The 22,039-nt window shown below is 40.4% G+C and overlaps 1 protein-coding gene across 7 annotated transcripts in view; it reads right to left on the reverse strand.

The window, feature by feature from the left end:
• Nucleotides 1-1,336: 1,336 nt before the first annotated feature.
• oser1 (oxidative stress responsive serine-rich 1) overlaps nucleotides 1,337-22,039 on the reverse strand; it is a 50,071-nt gene continuing 29,368 nt past the window's right edge. For all 7 annotated transcript variants that reach the window (XM_072556211.1, XM_072556209.1, XM_072556212.1 and 4 more), the window contains 3 exons: nucleotides 14,881-14,987; nucleotides 7,423-7,542; nucleotides 1,337-5,793 (listed from right to left, as the gene is read on the reverse strand). In XM_072556211.1, the coding sequence (XP_072412312.1) occupies nucleotides 5,091-5,793; nucleotides 7,423-7,542; nucleotides 14,881-14,960 (903 nt within the window). In that variant the 5' untranslated portion in view covers nucleotides 14,961-14,987 and the 3' untranslated portion in view covers nucleotides 1,337-5,090. The remainder of the gene's footprint in view (nucleotides 5,794-7,422; nucleotides 7,543-14,880; nucleotides 14,988-22,039) is intronic.

Here is a 22,039-nt window from a genome sequence, read left to right on the forward strand (position 1 = left end):
CACATAACAGGTACTGAAAATCCAAATCACTTTTAAAAAGCTGTTAAGGTTGGGCATCAAGAGACAATTTCAAAAGGAGATTGTTAGATTTCTCATAAACCTATCCTATGAAACCAAGCCAGATAATAGATTCGTACAAGTCTTATGATCTAAAGAAAATCAAACAACTTGCATTTACATCCCATCTTTGTCACAGCAAAGCATTCACAGGCACCTTATAAGGACTTAAACAAAATTTGATACTAGGAAATCTCAATGATTGCACACTTGGGTGATGTGAAAGAAGGGAATTTCCTGCAGAGAGATCCTACACCTGCTGATAAGTTAGAGAAATAACTTGAGTTTAAAAAAAAAGTATTATGCTAACAGGAGCCAAAACCATTTTATACAGAAAGTTGTCAGAATGAATTAAGTGAAACAGCACTTTTTAAAAAATGGTGCCCTACCAATTTAACTCAAATATTCAGTTTCATACAACATAGACTCTCTCGTACAATGTTTCACCAAGTCGAAAAGTGGGGCGCTGGACAAGCTCAGCAGGTCGGGCAGCATCCGAGTAGCATGAGAATTGACGTTTCGGACACAAACCCTATTTCACTGAGTGGTCTGCCCACCAATACAAAGACATGGTGACTTCATTAATCAAACATTCAGTTCATTTTATTTTTAATGCGTATAACACTCCCTATAAAATGGGAAAGACAGTACCAGACCAGGATTCTGGAAAAATGTAAACAGGGCTTTGACAGCCTTTGTAGAACTGTGACACTGTTCAATTAACTGTGCCAAACTAAGAATCTAGACAACATGGCAATCCAAGTTAGATACTGGATGAAAACTATTTGGAGTTTCTTTTTTTTTAGGAAAGATAGAACAATTATGCAAATTTGATTGTGAAATACTTAATATGCATAAACAAATCTCCTGCCTCAACATCCCAGTCACTGCCTCCCTCATGTTAATAAATGAATTAAAATTCTTCCACCCACTTCAATGCCATCTTCTGCAATTACCTTTCCATTATAACCATTTTGAAAATGAAGGGCAGCACTGTTGTGTGGCTATGTGCTCATTTCTTAGTGAAGATGCAGGATCCAGAAGGTTCCAATGGCAGTTAAAGCACATAGATATTCAAGATCTAGTCCCTATCTGAAAAGGCAATTAACAGGCCGATGACAGTCATGACATGCCTATACATGCTAAGCATTTTTATTTGCTAACTATCTATGATATTTCTGTCAAGGAGAGCCCATAATTATTGAAATCTGTAGGCCCAAGTACAAGATTAAAACATCTGAGTGGACGAATTAAAAATAAAACTCAAAAATCAAACACCGAACAATAAGCAGCAAATTTTATAATTCAGGTAACATCACACTTTTGTACAGTTCAGAGGATATCATGCCGCAGTCTACACCATGAACACTTTTACACATCAATCCATAATAATTCTATTAAGAGAATTGCTGTAGGTTTCCCAAGTGGGAACTTGGAATTTTACTGCACTTCAGAGAAAGTAGTTTCTGTAATCTGCTTGGAGAGTTCGCCACCTAATTTGAGCTATGAATATAGCAAGTTAAGCATCATGGAAACACATAGCAAACAGCACCACCTAGGGATGGAAGTTATTAGAACTGCACCACAGTACTGAAACCTTTGAAATACATTGCAAGAACAGGGAAGCGGTTCTCAAATTTCAATGGATTGCAGGTTTAGGCAGCACAAATCATTAAACTATTACACAAAGTTGAAATACATTTTCAAAAATAAGACTTTAATTTTACAGTGTTGTATTTAAAACCCAAATGCATTCTGTATCTCTGTCATCAACCTTGTCAATGTGTTTTTCTGAATTTAACTTTCAACCTTACAGCTATTTTGGCACATTGTTTAAGCATATAGCAAATCATATTGATGCTTTATTTTTGAAAAACAGTGGTGTCCAGAGGGAAGAGGATCGAGCTGGGGAAAAAAAATAGACACTAACCATTAACAAATGGTGAACTTGTATAAGTTACAAATACTATTAGAGATAAAGTTTTCAATTTAGAACTCAAAACTGGCTACATTCTAGTTGACTATGAACTGCTCCGTGAAATGACCCTCACTGGTTTGCATCAAACCACCCTGCAGCCTTTTCCGGAAAATAAAGGGCTGGAAATTACACGCCAAACTTGTGGCTGATTCCCACACCCAGGGTGTTTACAAAATTAAAGCTGCATTACTTTACAACTTTCCTGTACTGTAAAGAGGCTTCACCCAATAAGTGGTCAAGCCATAATCACTACAGCAAGAGGAACCTCAGCCTGAGAAGACATAGGTCAAGGATCTCTATCAAGCCACCATTCCAATTAAAAAGCAAAAAAAAAGAGGCAGTTGAATAAAAGAAATCAAATTTATTCCAAAACATGAAATTAACAGAGCTTCAGAGGCACAAAGACTTCCATCTTTCCACAGAGCTAAGTTCAACTTGTCAATTCAAAATGATGCAAATGCAAATTCTTTTAGTGTAAGACAGACAAATGGCATTTGTAGATCCAGAGTACTCAGACTTCAAAATTGTTACTACAATTAACTATTTTTCGAGAACTACCACAGAGGAGATAGTTTTAATACTCAATAGAACATATTAGTGCAGATTATCTTCTCTTCAAGCGAGTTTTAAAACAGGAAATTGGAAACAATTAAGTTTAAAACAGACTCAGCTCAAACTGTGATGAGTCACAATGCAAATAGACAGAGTGGACAAAATGCTCAAACTAATTTTTCCAAATTAGATCAGTTTTCAGCATTGCACTTTCTTCAAATTTTTACTATTTCAAATTTCTCCCCTAATCTCTGTAATCCAGGAGTGTAAGCAACTGCAATGGAATTACATGCACACACAAACATAACCTAAGAGTAACAGAGTCAACCACAGCATTTCACTGCTGTACAGCAGAGAACACCTAACTCAACAGATGAAACTACTCAGGAGCATTCCTTTGCTTCCTTTACTCTGCCACTCACTCAAAACAACCTAACCAGAGCAGAAAACTTCAAAATGAGGCTCTTCAAAAACTGGAGGGTACTGTTTGGCTTCGATCAGGTCAGAGGTGGCATCAGGTACAGTCTGCTCTGGTATCACACAATAGTTCCGTTCCCACTTTATAAGAAAAATCGCTCTAGTGCCACGCCATTTAAACCAATGGGATCAGAATCACATCATAGCCATACAGATAAGGAAAGTTCACATTCTGCAAGTAATGGTCTAAATTGTTCAACGTTATAGCCAATTCACCTTGAAGAAATGCGCAGTATAGCAGAACCGACTGTAATTGCAATTTTAATCTTAATCCAGTATTGAACATCTGGTAAATAACTCCCAAAACAAAGCACTAATGGCTGCCATGCAACAACATAGCTGCTGATATCATGAAGAGCTGACACTAGCAAAGGTCTCTCTCAAAATGGATTAGCACCCCTATAAATGGACTTATAAAACAAGAGCACAAAATATAGGTGCAGTGTAATTAATGTGGATCATGAATATATAATCTATTAGTCAGATAGCAATACTGTCATTCAGTCGTCATAAAAGTTTATTTAGGTAAATCATTCTCCTAATAGTTAATAATTATAATGGGAATTGGCATGCAGCTGAGCAAGAGCCTGACCAGTTCAATACATTATGATGGTAGTGGGGAAATGGGGAAGAAAGAGGGGAAAAAAAAATCCTTTTCTAAGATTACTCTTCGACACACCTTAGAAGGGCTACCCACTGAACTTTTTTTTAATCTTTTGACAATAGCCACTTCTCTGGTACTGCTGGAGGCAATTTAAACATTGAACAGAAACTGGAGAAAGAAGTCAATTGGCTTCATCCGACGTTACACTCCCAAAAGTGGACGAATGAGACAAAGCATCTTTATCCCTCTATAGGGTCGGACTTCAAGCCATTTCTCAAATGGTAAAAGGCAGCACTTAAATACTTACCAATGACTTTAATTTAGCTACTGTAATAGCTTAGTTTAATTTGATTTATCACAAACATAGATCAGATTACAAGCTCTCTTTCAAGTGGTTCAAGTGAATTTTACAGTGTTAAAATTCAAAGAGCCGACGCAAACTTTTCTTTAAGCCACCTAGTCAATATGGTACTGGTGACCCTCTGTCATATTCCCGAAGGAAGAAAAACACAAGAGGTGACCTTGGGTTCAAAACAGTTCATCATTTTGGCACCCTCTAGTCAAGAGTAATTTTTTTGAAACTGCAATGTTGGATCTGCGTGCCTCAAAAACGTAGCAGAAATACTTCTGAAGCTGCTGAGATATGTGCAAACATTTTGCATGGTGCTATGTTTAGAAAGTTTAGGGTCTAATCTACTGGATTCACCCAACTTCTACAAATAAATTAAAACAAGGCAATACTCATCCCCATACCTCTCCTCTCAACGAAAATAAAATTTTATTCTGCTCAGAGGAGTAAAGGAAACAGGGTTTGAGCTCTACTCAGTTTAATACCCACAGGAAAGTGAGTCATTAGAAATGGCTGTCACAGAGTTCATTTAAAATCAATAGACAAAATTCATACAGCAATGCAGCTTTAAAATTCTAAACTGATGGGAGTTACTGCATTTTTCTATTGTAGGACAATATACATCTAGTTGACTGGCTGCAAGCAGTCAGTAACCTCTATCCCTACAACACATTCCTTCTTTTGCTAGAACAAGTCATCTCTCTGCCCTGAATGTCATGTATGAATGCGATCAATTTTGCTGATCAGGTTGCTTGCTGACTTTATTATGTAAACAATTAATTTCAGACATCTTGAGCCTGTGTCCTCAAAAAAAAATTAGTCTAACAGAAAGCCTCCAAAGTAAAGCAAGGGCCAACAAAAATGGAGTGTGAGAGAGAGAGAGAGAGAGAGAGAGAGAGAGAGAGAGAGAGAGAGAGAGAGAGAGAGAGGTGGGGTGTTTGTGATGAAAAAAAAAGTTAAAACAAATCAAAAATTACGTCGTGCATAATTCCTTTAAGCCAGTATTCCTTGCAGTCTGTTTTCATTCCAGTCACATTAGTTCGTAAATAAATTGACCATTGAGGATCCTTCTCTTAGGTGTACATCATTTCTGCCATGTGAGACATTTTCTTCGGAATGTACAGGTAATATTCCATATACCCCGAAAGATCTTCAATTGTGATGTCTTCAACAAATGTCCTGGCCTCCTCAGAGCAGGAACGCGGGGAGCCCGAGACCCCAGAGCCCGTCCGAGTTCTTCTGCAAGGTGATGTGCGCTGGCGGACCTCAGCCACGCCTCTCTCGCACTCCGATATGACGTTGCGAAGTCCAGTGAAGGAGTATACCTCAACATCTTGCCATCGTTTGCAGCAGCATTTTTCCTTTTGTGAGCAGCAGCACGGGTCAGTCTGGTGAAGCTTTGACAGGGACTGGAAATCAGAGGTCGGGTGGCTCAACTCCAGGGCTGCTGCCGATGCCAGTTTTGGAGAATCAAGTGGGGAGCTGCTGCCAGTTTCAGCACCATTGCCAGCAGAGTCTTCTGATGATTCTAAGGAGAAGACCGTTGGAACTTTAGCACCAAACACATCTTCAGGCTGTCCGGCTTTGCAGCACTCTTTTGGAAGTTTGACAGTAAGGGTCTGGTAGGCCTCTGCTTGGCTGCTGTGTTTCACCGGACAGCTGGCTGCAGGAGTTGCAGAACTGCAATAGGTAAATTTAGGAGGATGAAGAATTGGTGATTTGGAACGTCGTCGTCGCTGTGTTCTGATGGCTCCTCGAGCTGGCTTTCTAGTCGAACTAGAAATTTGAGTTTTCCAGAAATGGGGGGAGAGGCAGGGAGAGAAAAAAATTAGAACATTTGGTTTAACTTTCTTACTGGGTAAAAAAAAACTACAAAGTCCAAAACTCTATTACAGTCTGCACTTATTGGATAAATTGACATTGAAAACAGTGTCATAAGATACACAAGACAGCTTTTTAAATAAAGACTAATGTTTACCTACACGATACTATTACTGCTGCCATTTTTAACTTTTGAATAGACGGAGGAATGTCAGCGAGTTGTCTCATCTTAGGAGTGACATCTCTAATAATGTACTCGAATACCAGTGTACGTTATACTTGAGCTGGGGATTGAACCTAAATCCTAACTCACAAAAGTTCTGACAAACAAGGCAAGTATACATTTCTGAACGTGACTCATTTTCTGATTTCCTGCCTCTGCAAGCAAGCACCAGCTTGATTGGATAGTTCATTTCAAGGAAAGTCTCAACTCCATTTTATTGGCTTAGATCAAATGATGCAAGATAGACTACCGAAATCCATAGAACAGAAATGTGGCCGACATTCGAATTTTTCATAAAGAGGGGGAAAGAAGAAAAGACAGACGGAAAAATGCATTCTTAAATAATATATGTTTCATGTCCTGGGCACAATCCAAACAAACAAGGATGCACATTACAACTGGTGATGTCATCAGTTAGATGTTATCTTTTTAAACCAGGTCCAAAATTATAAAAAAAAATTTACTCATTCAATTTAAGTTTTGAATTTCATTTAGAAGAACTTAACATAGATGCCAGAAGAGTCAAAAAAAATGCAAAGTTCCTCTCAAATGGGACAAAGTTTCCAGTTCAGATAACAATATACTTGATTCCACCAAGTGAACTGGTTTCTCAAGCAATGGGTGGGACTTTGGGAAGGCTGAGGCAGTTGCACTATAAAATAGTGGAATGGGTTACCAAATCACAAATGTTAGATTATCAGCCCATCCTATCTAAAGTGGTTTTCCAAATGAGCATTATAACTTTGATATTCCCCTGCCTTCTTCCCATAACTCTGCACATTGAACTCTGATTATTTAATACGGACAATGTTTAGCATACCTATATATTCTTAATCAAAGCCAAGAACTGTCACATTCACAAAACCAAGCAACAAATTTGGTTAAAATGGCTTTAATTTTGTTGATTGTTTAGCTGTTAAATGTTAGGAATTTAAATGAAAGTGGACACAAAGATTTTGAACTTTATCTCTCCTATATGATCTGAATGAAGCTTAAGAGATTCCACCTATCTTGTCCAGTTTTTTTATTCCCCCAGAAAATTGTGCTTTGCACAGCATGATTCACCCCCTCCCTTTTTAGCTGGTCTTCCTTTTCTGTTCTTAGAATTAGAACATTAGGATGCTGGCAAAGCAGGAATTTGTTTAGCATACTGAACTCTAATGCTCTAAAGCAGCTATTTTTAATATAATTGGTAAGGCAGACTTCTCCCTAAAACAACCTTTCTGTCATTAATGAACATTTCAGCTAAGCCGAGAATGATTTGAAATATTATACAACCACAGACTGGAACTGGCTTATATGAGTGGGTTTTGAAAAGGCTGTAGGCAAATTTAAATCAATGCTAAGTATTAGATAGTTACCCATGCCAGCTTTCTTTGGAAGTACACGTTGTCCTAGGTTTAGCTCCATCAGGACTGCCTCGTACAGATGTCCTTGAAGTTGTTGTTTCAGGATTTATACGGACTGATGCAGGTCCGGCACTGTGAAGGGAAACATACGAAAGCAATGTTAAGATTCTACCATGTTACCAATACTTTATTTTACTAGCTCCCAACACGTAAACTTCAAATGCAAGTCTTATTAATTGCATTTTTGAAAAAAATTCATTCATGGAATGTGGGCATCATTGGCCAGCCAGCGTTTACTTTGCTGTCCCTCGTTGCCCTTGAGAAGGTAGTGCCTTTCTTGAACCACTGCAGTCCATGAACTGTAGGGACATAACTAGGAGCAGGAGTAGGCTGTCTGGCTCTTCAAGCCTGCTCTACCACTCAAAAAGATCATAGTTGATCTTCTCATGGACTCAGCTCCACCTGCCTGCACTCTCACCATATCCCTTAATTCTTTTATTGTTCAAAAGAAATCTATCCAGCATTAAAAACATTTACTGAAGCAGCGTCAACTACTTCACTGGGCGAAGAAGTTCCTTCTTAATTCATTCCTAAGTCTGCCTCCCCCAGTTTTGAAATGATGTTCTCTTGTCCTAGTTTCACCTGCCAGTGGAAACATCCTCTCTACTTCTATCTTATCTATTCCCGTCAAAATTTTATAATGTTTCCATAAGATTCTAATTCTAAATTTGAATGAATCTAATCCCAGTCTACTCAGTCTATCCTCATAAACCAAGCCCCTCAACTCCAGGATCAAAGCAAGTGAGCCTCCTCTGCACTCCTTACCTGACCAAGGATGTACTGGCACTGGATGGAGACCAAAACTGCACCCTGTACTCCAGGCGTAGCCACCCCAGCACCTTGTACACCTGCAGCATAATCTCCCTGCTTTTAAACTCAATCTCTTTAGCAACAAAGGACAAAATTCCATTTGCCTTCCTAATTAGTTGTTGTACCTGTAGACCAGGTCCCTCTGCATAGTGGCATGCTGCAACTTTTTACCATTCAAGTAACAGCCCTTTTTACAATTACTCAGACCAAAATGGCTTCACATTTATTAACATTGGGCAAAGGTCTGGCAGATAGAGTACACTCAAAAGTATCTATGCTCCTCTGCAAAGTTTCACAGTCCTCAGCACACTTTGCTCTGCCACTCATCTTAGTGTGTCAAAGTTTGCAGATGATACTAAGTGCTTCCCAACTCCAAGTCATCTATATAAATTGTGAATAATTGCAGTCCCAACACTGATCCCTATGGCACACCACCATTTACTGACTGCCAACCAGAATTGCACACATTTATCCCCTCATTATCCTCTTGCTTCCTGTTAGTCAACCAATCCTCTATTCAGGCTAATACTTTACCCATAATACCACGCATCTCTATTTTATGCAGCAGACTTTTGTCAAAAGCCTTTTGAAAATCTAGGTACGCCACATCCACTGGGTCCCCAATGCCCACCTTGTTCAGAATATCTTCTTAGTATTCCAAAAGATTAGTTAAGCATATCTGACCCCTCATGAACCCATGCTGCATCTGCCCAACAGGACAATTTCTATCTAGATGCCTTACTATCTCTTTCTTGATAATAGAGTCAACTTCCCCACTACAGAAGTTAAACTAATTGGTCTATAATTCCTCAGCTTTTGTGTACCTCCCTTTTTAAAACAGTGGTGTCACATTTGCTGTTTTCCAATCTGCTGGAACTGCCTCAGAGTCCAGAGTGTTTTGGAAAATCACAAACGCACTTGCTATTTCTCCTGCCATCTCTTTTAGTACCCTGTGACGCATTCCATCAGAACCAGGAGACTGGTCTACCCTGGCTCAAAAGGTAGAAGACAGAGGGTGGTGGTGGTGGTGGAGGGTTGCTTTTCAGACTGGAGGCCTGTGACCAGTGGGGTGCCACAAGGATCAATGCTGAGCCCTCTACTTTTCATCATTTACATAAATGATTTGGATGCAAGCATAAGAGGTACAGTTAGTAAGTTTGCAGGTGTAGTGTAGTGGACAGCAAAGAGGGTTACCTCAGATTACAACAGGATCTGGACCTGATGGGCCAATGGGCTGAGAAGTGGTAGATGGAATTAAATTCAGATAAAGGAGAGGTGCTGCATTTTGGGAAAGCAAATCTTAGCAGGACGTATACATTTAATGGTAAGGTCCTAGGGAGTGTTGCTGAACAAAGAGACCTTGGAGTGCAGGTTCATAGCTCCTTGAAAGTGCAGTCGCAGGTAGATAGGATAGTGAAGGTGGTGTTTGGTATGCTTTCCTTTATTGGTCAGAGTATGGAGTACAGGAGTTGGGAGGTCATGCTGCAGCTGTACAGGACTTTGGTTAGGCCACTGTTGGAATATTGCGTGCAATTCTGGTCTCCTTCCTATTGGAAAGATGTTGCGAAACATGAAAGGGCTCAGAAAAGATCTACAAGGATGTTGCCAGGGTTAGGAGGATTTGAGGTATAAGGAGGGGCTGAACAGGCTGGGGCTGTTTCCCCTGGAGCGTCAGAGGCCGAGGGGTGACCTTATAGAGGTTTACAAAATTATGAGCAGCATGGATAGGACAAATAGACAAAGTCTTTTCCCTGGGGTCGGGGAGTCCAGAACTAGAGGGATTAGGTTTAGGGTGAGGGGGTAAAAGATATAAAAGAGACTTAAGGTGCAACCTTTTTCACACAGAGGGTGGTACGTGTATTGAATGAGCTGCCAGAGGATGTGGAGGAGGCTGGTACAATTGCAACATTTAAGAGGCATCTGGATGGGTATATGAATAGGAAGGGTTTGGAGGGATATGGGCTGGGTGCTGGCAGGTGGGACTAGATTGGGTTGGGATATCTGGTCGGCGGGGACAGGTTGGACCGAAGGGTCTGTTTCCATGCTGTACATCTCTAGGACTCTATTAACTTCATTATCTTGCCCAACACTACCTCTTCCATGATAATGATTGTTTCCAGGTCCTCACCTACCTTCATCTCTTTATCAATTATTGGCCCATTATTAGTGCCTCCACTGTGAAGACAGACAAAATACCTATTCAATGCCTCGGCCATTTCATCATATCCCATACCTAAATGCCCCTTTTCATCCTAAAAAAGGATGAAAGTTTACTTTAGCCACCCTTTTTAAGTTTTAAATATTTATAGAAATTTTTCTATCTGTCTTTATGTTCTGTGCTAGTTTTTTCCTCATGTTCTATCTTACTTTTCTTTATAGCTCCTTTAGTGGCTCGGTTGACCTTTAAAGCTCTTCCAATTTTCTAGTTTCCTACTGATTTTTACCATTTTGTATGCCTTTTTCAGTTTGATAGCCTCCCTTATTTACTTAGACACCCATAGTAGATTATCTCTTTTCTTACAGGGATTCTTTTTCCTACAATATACTATTGCTGAGCACTTTGAAAAATTGCTTTGAAAGTCCTCCATTGCTCATTAACTGTGCCACCATAAAATCTGTTTTCAGTCTACTTTAGAGAAGTCCTTCCTCATCCTATTGTAAACTCACTTGTTTAAGCACAGGACCCTGGTATTGGATTTTATTTGCACACTCTCCATCTGTATTCTAAATTCAACCATACTGTAACCACTCCTTCCAAGTGGATCACTAACTAGGAGGTCATTAATTATTCCACACTACCCAAAAAGGAGAAAGTTCCAAGATATTGACCCAGCCACAATGAAGAAATGGCGATATATTCCCATGTTAGGATAGTGAGTAGCTTGGAGAGGAGAGAAACGTGCAGGTGGTGGTGTCCCATGTATCTGCTAGCTTTGCACCTTCATCCAGAAGAGCAAGAGGATTTGGAAGGTGTTATCTAAGGATCTATGGTGAATTTCTGCAGTGCATCTTGTAAATGGTACACAGTAGGCTGCTTTATCCTGGATAGTATCAAGCTTTTTTAGTGTAGTTGGGAGTTGTGCCCATCCAGGCAAGTGGAGCATTCCATCACACTCCTGACTTGTGACAGGTAGATGGTGGACAGGCTTGGCGCATCAGGTTAGGAGTTACTCCACAGTATTCCTAGCTTCTAACTTGCCATTATAAATACAGTACCTACAAGAGCAAGTCCAGTTCAGGTTAAGGTTAACCTTAACCGCGAGGACATTGATAGCAGGGGATTCAGATGATACTAGCATTGAATGTCAAATGGTCAGATTGTCTTTTATTGGAGATGGTCATTGCCTGGCATTTATTATGTACCACTTGTCAGCCAATAATGAAGGTAACGTCAGATTCTGAACAATTAACCTTATTCTGCCAAATCTACGTGGGAAACAATGTTTCATGCAATCTACTGATCAGATGGATGAAGTGAAACAAGATGGTCAGGCCTGACAAGATAAACAGTGAGGGGTACAGAAAGCGCACATCAACATATACTAACTTGGGGAGGGGTAAGTCATAAAATGTACCCTTACATTTTGAGGCCAGATCTAGCAATTTTGTAAAAAAGCATGTTAAAAACACAAGCATTGAACAAAGTATTGATTACTGTAACAATTAATCTGCAATTCTTTCAGTACAAAGTAGTGTAGACCTCGAAAGTAGCATTTAAGTTGTAGCTAATAGTTGCAGTTGAGAATTTTCCACAACTTTATATGATGAAAAAGGCTACATGTCAAGTGCACCAAGGAACAGGAAATTCAGAAAGGCAGGACAGCTCGCAAGATTAGCTGACAGTGTGACAGCTAATACGGATCAAGAACAGAAGGTAGAGAGGAGGATATCAAACAGCGAGTTTAAATAAAAAAGGAGCAGAAAGAAAAGAGGGGTAGAGAGGGGAATACGCCAGCCTGTTCTTATGATTGTAGTGGACTTGATTTCAGGGTTTAAAATCACAGATCTCGAATTGCCACAAATTGACAAGGAAATAATTAAAACAAATTAGTTACATTACGTGCTGGGCTAAGGATGTGTGCACTTTGGTAGATCATAGAACAGTATAGCACAGGAACAGGACCTACAGCCCACCACGATACCTTCCTAAACTGATCCCATTTGCCAGCACATAGTCCATATAACTCTCTATTTCCTGCATGCTCACATGTCGGTCTAAAAGTCACTTAAACACTGCTACAGAGTCTATTTCAATGACTTCCCAAGGCACTTACCATCTTCTAAATTTAAAAAAAATTCAGATAATCTTTAAATTCCCCTTTGTGATATCTGGTGAATTGCTGCAACTCAATTCTCAAAAGAAAAGCACTACAACCCTCAGAGTAGCTCATTACTCTCACCAAACTGACACCCAAAACATGAAGATAAATAGATAAAGCTTGCATTTAGATGCACTGATTCACCTTGAGGCTTTTCCAACTGTTTACAGATACCACCACTTGGAGTAAGTAACACCTGATGGTGTTAAACTCTTGGAATCCGGCACTGGTCACAATGTGTGCATAAATATCCATTAATTGTCATCGCCATTAATTAGGAATATTTATCAACTATTTTATACCATGCTCACTGGAAGCATCTCTGTTCAGGTTCACTTCCATTGATCTGAAACCAGTGATGTAGTCTAGCTAATATGTATTCCCACAGACTATGATATTTATTTCTGTATCTCTATGCAAGTATGATCATCCAACCTCCTATCTGAAGGATGACTTCAGACTAAGTCCACAGATTCAGAAATAAAGGATGTATTTTTAAAACCAACATGACTCTTTTGTTAAGACTTAATTTGACTACTACTTCCAATCCAGTCACTTAAACTGTAGGTCTTACCTTGCACTACTACATCAGTCACGTGAACTGACGGTCTGACATTTTCAGGACTAAAGTGGTGTCCAGTCTTTTCTAGCAAAATATGACATGCTGCATGCCACTTAGGTTCTCATGAGCAGCAGGCAACAAAGGAATCCTGGCAGTATGGAAATGACATTTGCTGCTACAGCCACATTCTACACAGGACTTCTGATTCTCTACCCAAATAGTTAGTCACTTCTGTACTGTATCACCAGGTGGTCGTCATCTGGTGCAGAGTCAGAACAGTACAGTGCAGTACAGGGCCTTTTATCCTACTCTAAGATCAGACCAGCGTACATTTTACTATCTTCCATGTGCTTACCCAAGAGTCGCTTAAAATGTCCCCATGTATCTGACTCTACCACCACCACTGACAGTGCATTCCACGCACCCACTACTCTATGTAATGGATCTACCTCTGACATTTCCACTAAAGCTTCCTCCAATCACCTTAAAATTATGCCACTTTGTGATAGCCATTTCCACATGGGACAAAGTCTCTGGCTATTCATATGCCTCTTATCATCTTGTACAGCTCCATCAGGTCAACTCTCTTAATCTGCTCCAATGAGAAAAGCTATAGCTCCCTCAACCTTTCTTCATAACGCATGCCCTCCAGTCCAGGCAGCGTCACGGTAATTCCCCTCCGCATCTGCCCTATAATGAGGTGACCAGAACTGAACACAATATTCCAAGTGTTGTCTAACCAGGGCTCTACAGAGCTAGGGAAAAAAAAAGGTGAGGACTGCTGAAGATCAGAGTCTAAGAGTGTGGTGCTGAAGAAGCACAGCCGGTCAGGCAGCACCTGAGGAGCAGGAGAGTTGATGGAGGATTCCTGAAGGGCTGATGCCCGAAACTTCGAATCTCCTGCTCCTCAGATGCTGTCTGACCAGCCGTGCTTTTCTAGCACCACTCTGACTTTATACAGCTGCAGCATAACCTTGTGGCCCTTAAAAACTCAATCCCACTGCTAATGAAAGCTAACAAAATCACACACCTTAACAACCCTATCAACTTGGTGGCAATTTTGAGGGATCTATGAACATAGATCCAACATTCCTCTTTTCCTTCACACTGCCAAGAATCCTGCCTTTAACTCTATTCTGCATTCAAAAATCAACCTTCCAAAATGAATCGCTTCATATTTTTCCAGGTTGAACTCAATTTACCACTTATCAGCTCAGTTCTGCATCCTGTCAATGTCCCGTTGCAACCTACAACTACACCAACCTTTGTCATTGATAAACTTACTAACCCACCCTTCCATTTCCTCATCCAAGTCATTTATAAAAACCACAAAGAGCAGAGGTCCCAGAATCAATCCCTGCAGAACACCACTGGTCACCGAGCTCTAGGCCAAATACATTCCATCTAATATCACCTTCTGTCTTCTACAGGGAAGTAAATTTTGTATCCTGACAGCCAGATTTCCCTGTTTCCCATGCTTCCTTAACTTTCTGAATGAGTCTGAGGGAAACCTAATCAAACGCCTTGCTAAAACCCACATACACCTTATCCACTACTCTACCTTCAGTGTGTTTTGTCACAGCCTCAAAGAAATTTGTAAGGTTTGTGAGATATGACTTGCCCCTCAAAGTCATGCTGACTATCCCCAACATTAATATTATTGCCTGAACTTACAATTAAATGAGTGAATATTTATACATCACTGTTGTTTAAACTTACTGCTCAGAGTCCACTTTAAGTTTTTTGAACGCCATCTGCAGGCTCTCCTCATCCTCACCACCTTTGCTCTCCAATTCCATGACTGGAATAAACGCCTAGGGTGGATGCTATTGGAAACAAAGAATACAAGCACACTTTCAATTTTGGACCAATTCAAAGTACGCTTTAAAAGTCTTTTGTATTTCTGAAACATTTCTTTAAAAAAAAAAATCACTAGGAAAAAATGCTATATATTACAACTGCCAATGTATTAATTCCCCACCCAAATAAATTGAAACTAGCCAAATTTGAACTTGGCAAAGTAATTCTCCTTTCTGTCAAGCACAAGGCAAGTACAGATGGAGAAACTGATTCACAAGCTTTTCCTGGGATTTAAGATGAATTACCGATTTTCAAACCTGATCTGTATGACTGCCATTCAAATACAGAGCAGAGTCTCCTTTCCAGCTGCTCAGATCCTTCTCATATAACTGTTTTGTTTATATTCTAAAACTTGTTCCAAAAGTTTTACAAAATTAGGAGCGCAAAGCTTTCAGCACAAACTCCTGTGAAGTCATCGTTCCTGTAAGTGCTTACCTGGTTTCCAGTTCCAATAGCACCACTTTACAATTTTGGCATTATTGATGAACGTAATTTCAAAATTTTAGATCTTAATTTCTGGAATCCCTGGATAAATCTTCTCCTTAATTATTAAAGGTTTCTTATTTTAGATTTTTTTGTTTGATTATCAGAACAAAAATTCCATGAAGTTCCCGGAAATATGTTTGAGATGTTCAAAATTCATTCTGTTCCACCATCTCTCAATCCTCTGTGCATACAACTTTTCCCCTGTTCGCCATCCTAAACCTTTTACATGCAATCATGTATCTATGACCTTATTACATACAATTCAACATCAGGAAACAGTCTCTTTTCAATCTATGACTGGTCCTTCAATTTTAAAAACATCTCTAATCAGTTACTCTAATTAATGATTAGACACCCATAGTTTCAAACCTCTGTGGATTTGCCTCACATATGTTCATTGAAATCTTACCATAACCTCAGATTATTGATCCTTTTGGAGGTAGTTAATTCAAAGGTGACTGGAAAAAAGCAGAAGTGACAAGAAAAAAAAAAGTATTTGCTTTAAGCATAGCAAATTTTCCATAGGAATTCAATCATAGCCCACCTACCGTCCTTCAAAAGGGCACTGAATAGATAATTGAAGCAAAAACATTTGTAAATTAGATTAGATTACTTACAGTGTGGAAACAGGCCCTTCGGCCCAACAAGTCCACACCACCCCGCCGAAGCGCAACCCACCCATACCCCTACACTACAGGCAATTTCAGCATGGCCAATTCACCTAACCTGCACATCTTTGGACTGTGGGAGGAAACCGGAGCACCCGGAGGAAACCCATGCAGACACGGGGAGAATGTGCAAACTCCACACAGTCAGTCGCCTGAAGTGGGAATTGAACCCAGGTCTCTGGTGCTGTGAGGCAGCAGTGCTAACCACTGTGCCACCGTGGTTTAAATATATGGGGCTACAGCACAAAAAAGTGAACTAACTGGAATCCTTTCCAAAGCACCAACCTAGATTTGATGTGTCAAAACACCTTTATTTCTATTCATTCATGGGATGTGACAGGTCATTGGCAAGGCCTCTTCTGTAATTGTTGTGATGAAGGTAAATCCATAACATTGTTAAAATAGAGCCTTCCAGTATTTTGACTGTTCTGTGTTTTTTGTACTCTATGATTCACTAATTATTTCATTGAAGCATCTTTGATCTGAATCTTTGAAGGTTTGGTGCCATCATGTGGCTAACAAACTGAATAGCAGGACTTCAATATTCCAAGTCACGTGGCTGGCTAGCCAGCTCCAATTTCCATCATAAAAGTATCATTTTATGACGCGAAATGCTTTTAACTTCTTTCATCAAATGCAAGTAGCCATGACCACAGTAAGGGAATTACAATATACAATTTAAAATGTAAAAACTTTGTAGATCTTTGGACAAAGAGGAGAGAGACTAATGAGATTGTACCTTCTCTCTGCAAGTACAATGAACTGAATAATCTCTTGAGCTAAGAGAAAGTGAGGAGTGCAGATGCTGGAGATCAGAGCGGAGTGTGGTGCTGAAAAAGTGCAGCATCGGAGGAGTAGGAGAATAGACGTTTCGGGCATAAGCACTTCATCAGGAATTAATAAGCCCTGGCATGTTAAAAGGAAGTGAGCAATACAAATTTTCAAATCAGGTATTGAGGAAAATATACATAAAATGAGCAAGTAGGGTAAAGGTTTCTCCATTGATGGTGGAACAGAGAAAAAAGATCGATCAGCAAACTGAAATATGCAAATAGAGGCAAGAGGAAGTTTTGAAGTGGAGTGAATACAGATTTTCAAATGAGCTTTTAAAACAACAGGAAGCAGTGCAGATCAATGAGGATAGAGGTGATTAGAAAGCTGGTCAATGGGATACTGGACAAATGACACTTACATTATGTGCAACCATGTTCCATGTAATATTTGACACAGAAAAGATTGTTTAGACAAGGACATTTAGTCAAAGGTAGCTAGGATATTCAGGTACACTGGTAGTTCTGGACAACAAACCAATGTACCTGAATCTGAAGCTCAAAATGAGCAATGTCTCAGGTTGTGCACACACTGCTTCAGTTTTAGGAAGCAGGTTAGACAATGGACAAGACCAAGTCATAGTTCAATACAATGGTATCAATGTTAATCCAAAAAGTATTCTTGCTCATCCAGGATAGTGACAGCCAGATGGACAGGATAAGAAATTCAGGCAATAGCTGGTGAAGGAAAGGATGGGTATCTTTCACACACTCACTTAAATTGTCCCCTGAATTGTTTATTAATAGGTAAAAGACAGGAATGTTCCAAACTCCAACCTCAAGTCAAGCCAGTGATAAATTATGCAGGCAGGAAAAAAAAACTGTTAAAGATGCTGATTAGAACAAAGAAAGTTACAGCACAGGAACAGACCTTTTGGCCCTCAAAAACTGCACCGATCCAGATCCTCTATCTAAACTTGTCGCCTATTTTCTTCGGATCTGTATCCCTCTGCTCCCTGCCCACTCTGTCTAGATACATCTTAAATGAAACTATCGTGCCAACCTCTACCACCCTTGCTGGCAACACATTACACAAAATGATGGATGCCTGGAAAGAGCTTTCTACTTATATCTCCCTTAAACTTTTCCCCTCTCAATCTGAATTCATGACCCTTAGTAACTGAGTCCCCCACTCTGGGAAAAAGCTTCTTGCTATCCGACCTGTCTATACTTATTATTTTGTAGACCTCAATCAGGTCCCACCTCAACCTCTTTCTAATGAAAATAATCCTAATCTACTCAACCTCTCTTCATGGTTAGCCCCCTTCATACCAGACAACATTCTGGTGAACCTCCTCTGAACCCCCTCCAAAAGCATCCACACCCTTCTGGTAATGTGGCGACCAGAACTACATGCAGTATTGCAAGTGGGGCCGAACCAAAGTCTTACACAACTGTAAGATGACCTGCCAACTCTCGTACTCAATACCCTGTCCGATAAAGGAAAGCATGCCATATGCCTTCTTGATCTGTGTTGCCACCTTCAGGGTACAATGGACCTGAAATCCCAGATCTCTGTGCAATCAAATTTTCCCCAGGAACTTGCACACACTGTATAGTTCACTCTTGAACTGGATCTTCCAAAATGCATCATCTTGCATTTGCCTGCATTGAATTTCATCAGCTACTTCTTTACCTAACACTCCAATCAATATTCTGCAGCATTCTGACCAGTTCCCTTCACTATCTGCTACTCCACCAATCTTAGTGTCATTTGCAAACTTGCTAACCAGACCATCTAAACCTTCCTCCAGATAATTTATGCACATCACAAACAGTGGTCCCAGCATGGATCCTTGTGGAAGACCACTAGTCAGTTCTCCATTTTGAGAAAACCCCTTCCACTACTACTGTCTCCCGTTGCCCAGTTCTTTATCCATCTAGCTAATACACCCTAGACCCCATGTGACTTCACTTTCTCCACCAGCATACCACGGGGAACTTTAGGAAACCCCTTACTGAAGTCCATGTATATGACATCTACAGCCCTTCCCTCAAAAATCAACTTTGTCACTTCCTCAAAGAATTCTATTAAGTTGGTAAAATATGACCTTCTCTGCATAAAAACATGCTGCCTATCACCGATAAACCCATTTTCTTCCAAGTGGGAATAGATCCTTTCCTCAGTATCTTCTCTAGCAGCATGCTCACTGATCTACAGTTACCTGGATTATCCCTGCTACCCTTCTTAAACAAGGAGACAACATTAGCAATTCTCCAGTCCTGCAGGACCAAGGATGCTGCAAAGATATCTGTTAAGACCCCCAACTATTTCCTCTCTGGCTTCCCTCGTTTACCTGGGATAGATCCCATCCGGACCTGGGGACATATATTCTAAAAAGTATTAGATAGATATAACTGTTCCTCCCTCTTATGCCAACTTGACCTAGAGTAATCAAACATCTATCACTAACCGCAACATCCATCATGTCCCTCTCCTCAGTGAATACCGATGCAAAGTACTCATTTTCTGACTCCATGCATAACTTTCCTGCTTTGACCTTGAGTGGGTCAACCCTTTCTCTAGGTATACTCTTGCTCTTTAGATATTAATAAAGGCTTTGGGATTTTCCTTACCCTGTTTGCTAAAGATATTTCATAACCCCTTTTAGCCCTCTTAATTCGTCGTTTCAGATTGGCCTACATTCAGATAGATAGTCTTCTAAAGCTTTGTCAGTCTTCAGTCACCTAGACTTTATGCATGCTTCCTTTTTCTTCTTAGCTAATCTCAATTTCACCTGTCATCCATGGCTCCCTAATCTTGCTATTTCTATCCCTGGATGTAGGCTTGATCGCTGAGCTGGGAAGTTCATTTCCAGAGGTTTTGTCACTCTACTAGGTAACATCTTCAGTAGGCCTCCAGGCAAAGCACTGTTGATAATTCCTGCTTTCTATGTATGGGTTTCTTTGGGTCAGTGACATCATTTCCTGTTCTTTTTCTCAAGGGGTGGTAGATGGGGTTGAACTCTATGTGCTTGTTGAGTTCCAGTTGGAATGCCAGGTTTCTAAGAATTCTCGTGGGGGTCTCTGTTTGACTTGTCCAAGGATGGATGCGTTGTCCCAGTCAAAGTAGTGTCCTTCCTTATCTATATGCAAGGATAAGAGTGAGAGAGGGTCATGTCATTTTGTGGCTGGTTGATGCTTAAATGTATCCTGGTGGCTAGTTTTCTGCCTGTTTGTCCAATGTAGTCTGCTTGTTTGAGAAAAATCGGCAGACTGTGTTCATTGGGTACAGATTCTTTTTGAATATATCGTATAGGCGATTTTCCTCTGCTCTGCATAGTGCAGCACAGGAACTCTATTTGCTTGTTGAAATAATGTTCTGATGCAGCTTCAAACATATGGACCAAATATTGAATTACAAAAGCAATCATCCCAACATCCACAAACTAACAGTCTGCTGATTTCTCAGCAACAAACCCAAATAAGCAGACAAAACATCTAGAAACCCTATCCACTCTCCCCTACGTCAAAGACATCTCGGAAATAACTGCCAGACTACTCAGACCCCTTGGCATCACGGTAGCCTACAAACCCACCAAGCCACTAAAACAGCAGCTAATGAACTTGAAAGACGCTATACAGACAACAAGCAAAACTAATGCAAGCATTGTAGTGTTTGTTACACTAGACAAACAGGCAGAAAACTAGCTACAAAACAACATGACCCTCTCTCACTAGTATCCTTATCTACAGATGAGGAAGGACGCCACTTCGACTGGGGCAACACATCCATCCTAGGACAAGCCAAACAGAGAGACACACTAGAATTCCTAGAAGCATGGCATTCCAATCGGAACTATCAACAAACACAGAGTTTGACCCCATCTACCGAGCCTGGAGAAAAAGGATCAAGAAAATCATCACCACCCCAAAACACAAATAGAAAGCAGGAATTATCAGCAGTGCTTTGCCCAGAAACCACTGAAGATGTTATCCAGTAGGGTGACAAAAGGTCTGGAAATGAACCTTCCAGCTCAGCGAGCAAACCTGCATGTAGAACCTCAACCTGAGCTACAAATCTTCTCAAAACTTGCTAATTTCTATCCCTCACTGTCACAGGAAAAATGTCTCTCCTGCACACTAATCAACCTCTTCAAAAGCCTCCCACACATCCAGTGTGGATTTACCTTCAAACAGCTGCTCCTAATCTACATTCCCCAGCTCCTGCCAAGTTTTGGTATACAGGGGAACCTCGATCATCCAAACGAGATGGGCGGGCACTGTTTCATTCGGATAATCGATTAGAGCATAGAACACAAACGTACAGCACAGAACAGGCCCTTTGGCCCACGGTGTTGTGCCGAGTTTTAGTCCTAATGTAAAATATAGTAACAATGTATGCACCCCTCAACTCACTGCTGTCCATGTGCATGTCCAGCAGTCGCTTAAATGTCCCCAATGACTGCTTCCACCACCACCGCTGGTAATGCATTCACAACTGCGTTAAAAAACCACCTACTTCTGATGTTTCCTTTGTACCTTCCTGCTCATATCTTCGAACTATGACTTCTCATACAAGTAAATTCTGCTCTGGGGAAAATGTCTCTGGCTATTGACTATCTATTCTTCTCATTATTTTGTACACCTCGATCAGGTCTCCTCTGTTCCTCCTCCTCTCCAGACAGAAAAGTCCGAGCCTATTCAACTTGTCTTCATAAGGCAAGCCCTCCATCCAGGCAGCATCCTGGTAAACCTTCTTTGCACTCTCTCCAAAGGCTCTGTATCTTTCGTATAGTAGGGCGACCAGAACTGGACAAAATATTCCAAGTGTGGCCTCACCAGGGACTTAGAGCTGCAGCAAAACCTCACAGCTGTTAAACTTATCCCTCTGATGATTTGGTTAAAAATCGATTAAATGCCTTTCCTCTGGGGCTTGGAGTTTTTAAAATCCACTTCCCGGTCAGGGGACTAGCAGCAGCACAGTGAGGAGGAGCGACAAATTCCCCAAGTAGTTTAACAATAATTACGATCAAGACAGCCTAAGGGAGTGTACAAGAGCACATATATCCATTTGTACAAGTTCTGGTCTCA

The sequence above is a fragment of the Chiloscyllium punctatum genome, chromosome 37, assembly GCF_047496795.1.
Source record: "Chiloscyllium punctatum isolate Juve2018m chromosome 37, sChiPun1.3, whole genome shotgun sequence".
Taxonomy (NCBI): Eukaryota; Metazoa; Chordata; class Chondrichthyes; order Orectolobiformes; family Hemiscylliidae; genus Chiloscyllium; species Chiloscyllium punctatum.